Source organism: Salmo trutta, chromosome 4, assembly GCF_901001165.1.
Source record: "Salmo trutta chromosome 4, fSalTru1.1, whole genome shotgun sequence".
Taxonomy (NCBI): Eukaryota; Metazoa; Chordata; class Actinopteri; order Salmoniformes; family Salmonidae; genus Salmo; species Salmo trutta.
In genome coordinates this window covers 25,749,681-25,760,728 of record NC_042960.1, presented here as the reverse complement: position 1 = coordinate 25,760,728, position 11,048 = coordinate 25,749,681, and the positions used below count along the sequence as shown (strand labels likewise).

The following is an 11,048-nucleotide window of genomic DNA, read 5'->3' as shown; positions in this document are numbered from 1 at the left end:
GCATGGAGGCCTACAAACCTGACTCAGTTACAACAGCTCTATCAGGAGGAATGGACCAAAATTCACCCAACTTATTTTGGGACACTTGTGGAATGCTACCAGAAACGTTTGACCCAAGTTAAACAATTTAAAGGCAATGCTACCAAATACTAATTTAGTGTATGTAAACTTCTGACCCACTGGGAATTTGATTAAATAAATAAAAGTTGAAATAAATCATTCTCTCTACTATTATTCTGACATTTCACATTCTTAAAATACAGTGGTGATCCTAACTGATTTAAGACAGGGAATTTTTACTAGGATTAAATGTCAGGAATTGTGAAAAAATGAATTTAAATGTATTTGGGTAAGGTGTATTTAAACTTCCGACTTCAACTGTATATATTCCTATTGCTATGAAGCTGTTGCACCTGCAGCGTGTATATTTACCTTTAAGGTGCGTGTGATCTTGTTTTATTGCTCTCATACGTTTCTCTTGATGTCAGCTAGTTGGGTATTCTCAATATTATCTCACTATAAGGATGTTGTGATATGTAAGTTTGGAGTTGTGCAATTCTATTGCATTACTAGCTGTTAATAAAATATGTATTTCTGTCGGCCGAACTGACGGAGGCAAGAAGGCGGATGCACGGGTCTATTGAAAACAGCGCACGCCACGGAGGAGACGAGAACAGAGAGGAGGGTGCAGAAGCTACACAAAATACTTTCCCTTTAAACAGGGGACACGGCGGCGGGGGATAGATAGAGAGGGGAGAGGGAAGAGATTTTAAAAAAATAAATAAAAGGAAGGAAGAAAGACAGCGAGGGTGGGAGGGAGAGAGAAATAGAAAAAAAGAAAGATGTCATCCTCTCGTTTGAAAAGCCGAGGCGAAGCTTGGATTGCGGCCGATCAGGGACTCTCTAGCTAGGGACACGATTTTACGCAACACCGAGGCTTTGGAATCCACCACCGCTTTGGCCTCTCGGAGCTATCGAAATAAATGACTCTTCCTCCACGCATTTACAAACAACTGCGGACTTATTATTACTTTTGACATATTTTTCCTTATTTTCAATAGCCAAATTTATGCAGCAAATTGAGAATATAATTTTTCCTTGGGCTATAATATAAATATACAATGTAAATTGCATTGTAAATGCATCATTAAAAGCATGCATCAACCATTTTGTCGCATTTTAGTCATGTTGCATCCTTTAGTCCCACACCATATAACAACATTTTAGTCTAACATCATTACTGTCATATAATATTGTCATATAACTGACAGCCTTTCAAAATTGATCATTCATCTTCAATAATAATTTCAGCTATTGAATGCACCGCGATTTAAACTTTCACACAGAAATATTCACCTTTGATATTTGAAACTGCAGAGAGGAACTAGGTAGGCTATTACAGCAGGTGGAGTGATTCATCAGTTGGCCCCAGCCTATGGTTGGTTGGCCCCGAGTCTCAGGGGGATATATATTTCTAGTTTTGACACCTGGAATAAAAGTATCTGACATCATCGTGCTTCAAAATGGATTCTTCTTGGAGTAATTTTCTGTTTCAGGTAAGTTTGTGTGTGTGTCAGAGAAAGAAAGATACAAATTCTGTTTAGTGTCTCACTCATCGGAGTGCTATGGCTGCAGAAGTGAATGCACTTGGGATCCTGGGATCATACACATGCTTGTTATGTTTGTGATGTCATATAAGTCTTAAACTGACAGCTTGTTAACTGTGCCCCTTACAGATTTGTTGTAGTACTGCTGATGAGGGAAAGAGTAAGAGCTTGTGTGTGTGGTGACTGGGTTCAAAGGTGGCATGATCCCCCATTGATGTTTCAGGTAGCCTAGTGGTTAGAGCATTGGGCCAGTAACCGAAAGGTTGCTGGATCGAATCCCCGAGCCGACAAGGTAAAAATCTGTTGCTCTACCCCTTAGCGAGGCAGTTCACTGTTCCCTGGGTGTGGAAGATGTGGATGTTGATTCAGAAGGGTTGGGTTAAATGCAGAAGACACATTTCAGTTTTTTGCATTCAGTTGTACAACTGACTAGGTATCCCACTTTCAAGTCCTCAGCAGCTAATTATTGCTCTCATTTCCCCAGACTCCTCTCTCACAGACCCAGTCTGAGACAGCCCTCCAATCAGAGCTGCTTCCGGACATGACTGGCTCTGCCCAGAGCCCCCCTACAGAGCACATAGCCCCTCCCCCATCCACAGTGGACACAGCCGCCCTGAATGAAGAGCCTTTACCTGGTGAGAATGCAGGTCTTGTGGCCCAAAAGGCACTCTATTCCTTATAAAGTACACTACAAAAGTAGTGCACTGTGTATGGAATAGGGTGGGGGGTGCCATTTGACACACAGCCAGGATCAGGTACAATTTACTCAATTAATCAATTCTACACAGTCTATAATAATATTAGAATAATAATATATGCCACTTATGAGACACTTTTAACCAAAGCGACATACATACATTTTTGTATGCGTGGTCCCAGCGGAAATCGAATCCTGGCATTGCAAGCTACATGCTCTACTGACTGAGCCACAGAGGACCACAATGTCTATTCAATATTATTCCAATTCAATAAACATATGGAATCCCCAATAAACAACTAGATAGGAGGGGGGTGGAGGGGCAGAGAGAGGTTTTCTTGTTGTCAAGAGTCACAGCTGCTGCAGACTCAGCGGATGCACCTTGACCTTTACATATCAAAGCTGAAAACACACACAATCCGATATCTCTTCAGCCCCACCCTGATCCATGGGATTTCTTACCTCAGGAAACAATGTCCTTTTCACACTCCCTGTGTCTGTTGCATATGTTTGTGACAGACAGAGAGGGAGAGAGGGGTGGATAAAGAGAGAGAGAGAAGGACTAAAGAGAGAGGTTGTGAGAGATGAAAAAGATAAAGAAATGTAATTAAAAAAATTATGAGTGGATTGTCTACATCTATGATGGTGAGAGCAGTGCAACAGTGCTAGATTATAGTTTCTGCCCAGCACGCACATAATGTTCTGAGAACCATATATTTTTTGTCCTGTGGTTATTTTGCATGTAACCTTCCTACAGCTTTCTGGGAATGGTGCAGGATAGTTGCTTGGCTTTGGAACATTCTCAGCACGTTTAAGGAACTTGACATTTTTCTTGGTATTTCATTACTTTAACCAGGGGCACAACTTTGGTTTTAGAAGTGGGTGGGGGGGGGCATAACCTGGCGGGGGGTCTGGGGGTCTTCTCCCATATTTTTCGGGGGCATCTAAAGCTAATTTCCTGCATTTCTACACAATCCAATATGACCCATTCATTATTGCTTTTGGGTGTGTTATGCCAAGGCCAGAGTGACAACCCACTGGACGGTCGACCCCCAGGGCCAGGACTGAGCCGTCCAGCAGCTAAAAATGACCTAAATAGGTATCTCCCCTGACGTGGGCATGTTTTCAATACAGTCTCATTTTGTCATACTGTATTCCATATACGGCATGCAGACCTTATGAAAGTTGCCCAGTATACCATTAATATTGGAATAAATCTAGTGATACATAACTTGACATTTCTGCCATGCATTGTGACATCGTGGATAACCAACCTTCCAGTGAATAGCAATGACGTGCAGGTGTTTGTACACATGCATATGAACACACTCTCATTCAAATGCACACATGGACACACACACACATGTAAATAGATGATTTAATAAATAGTGCCATACATGCACTCCAACATATTCAGTTGGCTTTGCTGTTATGATTTTGTTGTCCTTGATTTCTTTAGTTTTTTGCATTGTTATTTTCTGTTTTCCTTTGTCTTTCTCTTTTGTTCATTTTGGTGGTTGTAGATGCATGGGGGGGGTGTCTTGGGGGTCGGGAATGTTGTTATTATTATTATTATTATAATTTTTTCTCGGGGGACTATTGGGGGGGGGGGCTCGGATGGTTGAGGGGCAGCTCTTGGGGAACTGAGAGGGGGGGGGGGGGGGATCTTGGAGGGCTGGTGGCCTGGCGGTTGGGAGCTTTGGCTGGTTTCTGATGGATCACTGGTTCGGGTTCCCATTTTTGACCTTGTGGGAGATCTGTCGACGTGCCCTTGAGCAGGGTGTTGACCCTGGCTGCTTCTGTGTGTCGCTCTGGATGGGAGTCTGTTAGATGACTAATGTGATGTAGTTGTTGAGCGGCTTCACTGCATGTTTTAAATATTCAATAAAGAAAAATTGTCATATTTTTATTAATGGCAATGCATTTCTTAGATGCTTAGTTAGTTTCATTTGATAAGTCTCCAGTATCAACATTTACAAGCAAACAAAAACAGAGAAAGGAGAATCTGTAGACATGCTGAGATAAAATACATACTCTGCCTGAATTCAGCCATCCTTCACAAGACCATAACATATGCAAATATGTCCCATTTTGTTTTTTACACATCCAGCAGAGGAAGGACATTTCTGAGTGCATGTTATTCAGTTACACTGGCATCTAGTATGTTCTATGGATGGTCTTAAACTGCAATAATTCATGTCTAAGATTATATGAACATGACTGGGCATTCAAACATATCTGTATCCATTCATCATCATCAATATCTTCTACCGGGTCTTCCTCACATTTTTGTTTTACATGCTTTGTCTAATCAGGAAAAGCCTCTATCAACCCTTGTTACAGTTTGGAAATCAACTTTGGAGGTTTGTCAGACTGCCTTAAAATAGTTTCAATCTTTGAAGTATCTGGCTTGTCCAGTGTTTGCTGCACAGAGAGAATAAAGTGTTGTATCTGCTAAAATTCACCTCAGCTGTGTCACAGACTGGTCTTCCCTGGCTGCCTGACCCTGCTGAGACCGGTCACCATCTGATCCTCCTAAGATGAGGCATGACAAAGAATTACCTTGGTGTACATTTATACATTATATTATCCAAGAATAGAATCAATGGTTCAATAATTGAAATGACCATTATTCCCAGATCCCAGACTGTAACCTTAATCTTAAAATGCTGTCCTGTAGCTACTGTAGGTCTACCCATCAACTCAAGATGGAACTTTGTATCAATCACTGATGTTGTTAATATACTGCAAAATTCACCTGAGCTCTGTAGACTGGTCTTTCCTGGCGGTCTGACCCTACTGGGACAGCTATCACCATCTGATCCTGCTAAGACATGATGATCATAGTGTTGTGTACTGACGGTGCACCATGACAGTGAAGCCTGTAGAGCTGTTTATTACTGTCAGTTTTAAAAGTAGGGAATTAGCTAGGGAAACTGACAAATCAATAACATTACATTACTATACAGACTCTAATAAAAACTCACATTATACAACAACAAAAAACATCGGCATTATCAGTCTTCAATCATTTGGCCGCTGGTTTCATAGTTTGATTCAGGTCTAATGTGAATGAGGCAAAAATAATACCTGTTTTTGGCCAGCTCGCTCTCTGATGGTACATCAACTGGCGAAAGCTAGCTAAGTTAATTTACTTCTGTTGAAATGGGACAAAAAGGCTCCAAAACATTTCATATCAAATTTTATTTGTCACATGTGCCAAATACAACAGGTGTAGACCTTACAGTGAAATGCTTACTTACAAGCCCTTAACCAACAATGCAGTTTTAAGTAAAATACCTAAAAAAAAGAAATAAAAGTAACAAATCATTAAAGAGCAGCAGTAAAATAACAATAGAAAGGCTATATACAGGGGGTACCGGTACAGAGTCAATGTGCGGGGGCACCGCGTTAGTCGAGGTAATTGAGGTAATATGTACATGTAGGTAGAGTTATTAAAGTGACTATGCATAGATAACTGAGAGTAGCAGCAGCGTAAAAGAGAGGGGGGTGCAATGCAAATAGTCTGGGTAGCCATTAGATGTTCAGGAGTCTTATGGCTTGGGGGGGTAGAAGCGGTTTAGAAGCCTCTTGGACCTAGCCTCTTGGACCTAGCCTCTTGGACCTAGCCTCTTGGACCTAGAAGAGCCCAATAGCTTACTTATTCAGTATGTGGGGCCCATGTAGGAATCCAACCCACAAACTCTGCCCTTAGTTCCCTTTCAGGAGTTACCTTCTCTCACACTTCTGTTTTCCCTCTTTCCCTTTCACCTCTCTCTTTCTCTCTCTCTTTTCCCTCTCTCCTTTTAGAGAAGGCCGTCTCCAAGCCTGGCCGGCCGACACACATCTGCGCCACATGTAACAAGCAGTTTAAAAACAACTACAACCTCCGGCGCCATCAGTCGGTGCACACTGGCATCAAAATGAAGGACAGAGCAGCCAGAGAGAGGGAGGACGAGAGCAAGGGAAGAGGAGGACGGCAAACAATCCCTCTCTCCCTCCTCCACCTTTCTCTGCCCTCTCATCCTCCTCCCGCAGAATCCCTCCCCCAACCCTCCCCACTTGGAAACCAGGAGGGCCAACCTGTTGCGGTGTCCATCGCCCCAGCTACCATCACCATGGCTGCACCCCAGGTGCTCCAAGCTGCAGTTGTGGTTGCCGGGACAATGGTACAGGTTGGTTGGAGCCTGTTTTGTCATAATTATTGAAGAATAATTTGTTGCTCCCTTTGCCTTTCTCTCTTTCCTCGTCTGCTTTATTGTGCAATGTAACCAGAGTAGCTACACAGCCAACACTAGCCAAATGTCCCTTTCTTCTCATCAAACCTAGAACCAGAACCTGGGGCCTCAACCCAACCCCAACCCTAGCCCCAACCAGGTGAGGAAGAACCATGCGTGTGAGGCCTGTGGGAAGGCCTTCCGAGACGTGTACCACCTGAACCGCCACCGGCTTTCACACTCGGACGAAAAGCCCTACCACTGCCCCATCTGCCAGCAGCGCTTCAAGAGGAAAGACCGCATGAGCTACCATGTACGCTCACACCAAGGAGGGGTGGAGAAACCTTACGTCTGCCCCCACTGCGCCAAGGGATTCTCACGGTGAGAAGGGGGATGACTGGGTGGTGCGGGGGGGGTTCAATTGTGAGACAAGTATACACACATGCACATACAGTACCAGTCAAAAGTTTTGACACACCTACTCATTCCAGGGTTTTTCTTTATTTTGACTATTTTCTACATTGTAGAATAATAGTGAAGACATCAAAACTATGAAATAACACATATGGAATCATGTAGTAAGCAAAAAAGTGTTAAACATATCAAAATATATTTTATATTTGAGATTCTTTAAAGTAGCACCCCTTGCATTGTTGACAGCTTTGCACACTTGGCATTCTCTCAACCAGCTTCATGAGGTAGTCACCTGGAATTCATCTCAATTAACAAGTGTGCCTTGTTAATTTGTGGAATTTCTTTCCTCACTAATGTGTATGAGCCTGTCAATTGTTTTGTTACAAGGTAGGGGTGTATAACAGAAGATGGCCCTATTTGGTAACAGACCAAGTCCATATTATGGCAAGAAATGACAATCCATCATTACTTTAAGACATGAAGGTCAGTCAATCTGGAAAATTTCAAGAACTTTGAAAGTTTCTTCAAGTGCAGTCGCAAAAACCATCAAGTGCTATGATGAAACTGGCTCTCATGAAGACTGCCACAGGAAAGGAAGACCCAGAGTTACCTCTGCTGCAGAGGATAAGTTCATTAAAGTTACCAGCCTCGGAAATTGCAGCCCAAATAAATGCTTCACAGAGGTCAAGTAACAGACACATCTCAACATCAACTGTTCAGAGGAGACTGCGTGAATCAGGCTTTCGTGGTCAAATTGCTGCAAAGAAACCACTACTAAAGGACACCAATAAGAAGAAGAGACTTGCTTGGGCCAAAAATCATGAGCAATGGACATTAGACCAGTGGAAATCTGTCCTTTGATCTGATGAGTCCAAATTTGAGATTTTTGGTTCCAACCATGTGTCTTTGTGAGACGCAGAGTAGGTGAACAGGTGATCTCCGCAATGTGTGGTTCTCACCGTGAAGCATGGCGGTGTGACGGTGTGGGGATGCTTTGCTGGTGACACTGTCTGTGATTTATTTGAATTCAAGGCAGACTTAACCAGCATGGCTACCACAGCATTCTGCAGTGATACGTCATCCCATCTGGTTTGTGCTTAGTGGCACTATCATTTATTTTTCAACAGGACAATGACCCAACACACCTTCAGGCTGTGTAAGGGTTATTTGACCAAGAAGGAGAGTGATGGAGTGCTGCATCAGATGACCTGGCCTCCACAATCACACAACCTCAATGGTTTGGGATGAGTTGGACCGCAGAGTCAAGGAAAAGCAGCCAACAAATGCTCAGCATATGTGGGAACTTCTTCAATACTGTTGGAAAGGCATTCCAGGTGAAGCTGGTTGAGAGAATGCCAAGAGTGTACAAAGCTGTCATCAAGGCAAAGGGTGGCTATTTTGAAGAATCTAAAATCTAAAATATACATAGATTTGTTGCGCACTTTTTTTGGTTACTACATGATTCCATATGTGTTCATAGTTTGATGTCTTCACTATTATTCTACAATGTAGAAAACTGTAAAAATAAAGAAAAACCCTTGAATTAGTAGGTGTGTCCAAACTTTTGACTGGTACTGTATATGTACATGCACATTTTTGTGAAACTAGTCTGGAGTTCTAATAGAATTCAGTTCTAACTGACGTCTGTAGTGCATGGGTAGCACTATCGACGAGAAATTACGATAAGACACACGTGGGGTCTTAATCCCTTCTCCTGTCTGTTCCAGACCTGACCACCTCAACAGTCACGTCAGACAGGTGCACTCCACTGAGAGACCCTTCAAATGCCCGGTAATCCTCTTTTTTATAACTCACTTTAACTCTTTCACTCTCTCTTTTTTCTACTCTCTGCATGTATATTTGACCCCCACGATGAATCTCTCTCGGTCCATTTGTCTGTTAGTTAGTAAGTCACACGCGATATCTCAGATGGGTCTTGCCATAAAGATCAGTAATTTACAAAATTACACTGAATGGCCAGATGGTGGCGCTATAACCAGCGATTCAAATGCTAACTTTGAAAGGTCACGCCCCTCAACCCGTTTGACCTAAAGTCATGAAATTCGGTACATAGGTCCCTCCTCACAAGGAACAAATTTTACTCAGGGACCCATAAGGTCCGCCATGATGGATTTTACACTATTTTGGATTTTGTGAAAAACATAACTCCTGGCACCGAATGACCTATCTGCGCGAAACTGCATAATTCGTGGGGGACGACATTTTAACTCTTGCCTTGTTCTTTCTCTCTATTTTCAACCTTGTTTCCTGTCGTATGTCCCTTGCTTCTCTGTATGCACTGTATGAATTATTTTATAGGCAATTTAATGACATTGACCTGCCTAGCTTCTAAAATATAATGGCAAAGAAACATTTCCAAATGTCCAAGATACACCAATGGTTTTGTGTGTGTCTGTGTGCGGGCGTGCACGCTACACAGACCTGCACGTCTGCCTTCGCCACGAGGGACCGTCTCCGTGCCCACCTGATTCGCCATGAGGAGAAGGTGCCGTGCCACATCTGTGGCAAGCTCCTCTCTGCCGCCTACATCACCGATCACATGAGGGTCCACAACCAATCACAGCACCATGCCTGCCACCTGTGCAACCGCAGTGAGTGGACTTCCATGTTATTTTTTAAATGTGTGAAAGGAGAGGAGAATACCTGTGTAACGGAGGTGGTTACACAGTTATCCCTCTCTTATTCCTCATGTCCTTATCTTTTGTTCGTCATCTTTTGTTCCACACCTTTTCTTATTTCTCAATGCTCTCTCTCCCGCTCTCTTCCTCCCTCTCGTCTCCCTCCAGGCTTCACCACCCTCACCTACCTGCGTGTCCACGCTCAGAAACACCATGGCCAGGAGTGGAAGGAGAGCGGCGGGACACGGGGCATGTTCGGCGGGGTCGGTGCCGGCGGGGTGCTGCTGTGCCAACTGTGTGGGGTGCAGTGCAAGACACCCACCCAGCTCCAGGGCCACATGGGCACCCACGCCGTCACCCAGGTCCAGGGCGCCCCCAGCCCCAGCAGTAGCCTCGCGGGGACCGGTACCATGGCTGTGGCCGTGTCTCTGTCAGGCAGCTCAACCGTGGGCCTGCTGGTCACTGACTGCTCCAGCATCGCCCCCCAGCCTCTCAGCTAGCAGCCAGGCCTATTGGAGGGATGGGGAAGGGGGAGAGAGGATGGAGGTAGAGGGGTTTCGTGGAGACTGCAGTCAGGACAGGTGAGAGAGGACTGGATGTGGCTCCGGGATGAAGTTTCCCCTAAGTACAGATGTAGGATCAGCTTCCCCTCCCCCAATCCTAACCTTAACCATTAGTGGGGAAACTGAAAAACTGACCCAGGATCAGCATATAGGGGCATTTACCCTCCAGTGGATGTCTATGTATGTTATGAAGGCCAAAGTATGCGGCAAACCAGGTTCCCTTTGTATTTGATCCTATTTAAAATGTCACTTTCTCAACTGCCATTGGTGGACACGAGAGAGGGGAGGAAAGGAGAGACCATGGAATCCCTGTTTTTTTTTTCACTTAAATCCTACTGAACGAAATATAAAGTTTTCCGGTGCAATATGCCACTTTTCCATTCACACAGAACACAAACTCCCATAACAATGTTTGGGATTTTACAAATACATCGCCATTTCTTTTCCTTGGAAATATTGATTATACAGTATATGATCACCCAGACGCAGTATGAGCTGTGGTCCTACATTGGCTTTTAGCTTTTTCAAATTAACTGTCTCCAAGAAAGGACTGTTGCCTTTTCATCAGAAATATGTCATCACCATGTAACTTTACCCTATGACTGATAGACAGGTGGCATCAAAATGGGTATTTATTTGTATATTTGGCCACTGAATGCTCGTCTTTCTTTGCTTTCTATGATCTTGTTATTATTCTGGATGCTCTGATTTTTTTATTCTCTCAAAGTTGCATTGGTCTGAAAAGTATTTGTACTTTTGTGACACGTTTTTGTGAGACTGTATTCTTGACTGTTCATCTGTTGGTGTAGAATCTCCTCTGTTAACGTCACTGTATTAAAGCGGTAGTATGTATAACCTATATGTACTTTATCTGTGAACATGTACAGCATCTGATATCAGAGATGCAGTAG

General features: G+C 43.5%; 1 protein-coding gene across 1 annotated transcript; it reads left to right on the top strand.

The window, feature by feature from the left end:
* The first annotated feature begins 466 nt into the window (after positions 1-466).
* Positions 467-10,994, top strand: LOC115192156 (myc-associated zinc finger protein). The gene is made up of 7 exons (XM_029750349.1): positions 467-1,556; positions 2,092-2,242; positions 6,115-6,479; positions 6,634-6,902; positions 8,663-8,726; positions 9,376-9,547; positions 9,743-10,994. Exons 1-7 carry the CDS (start codon positions 1,524-1,526, stop codon positions 10,072-10,074), a joined length of 1,386 nt encoding a protein of 461 aa, XP_029606209.1. The 5' UTR covers positions 467-1,523; the 3' UTR covers positions 10,075-10,994.
* The last annotated feature ends 54 nt before the right edge of the window (positions 10,995-11,048 follow it).

Bases quoted from the DNA above. Each gene is read 5' to 3' on its own strand.
- LOC115192156 (XM_029750349.1), top strand. From the start codon at position 1,524: ATGGATTCTTCTTGGAGTAATTTTCTGTTTCAG. The intron at 1,557-2,091 runs GTAAGTTTGTGT...TCATTTCCCCAG, and splicing joins GGAGTAATTTTCTGTTTCAG to ACTCCTCTCTCACAGACCCA. The intron at 6,480-6,633 runs GTTGGTTGGAGC...CATCAAACCTAG, and splicing joins TTGCCGGGACAATGGTACAG to AACCAGAACCTGGGGCCTCA.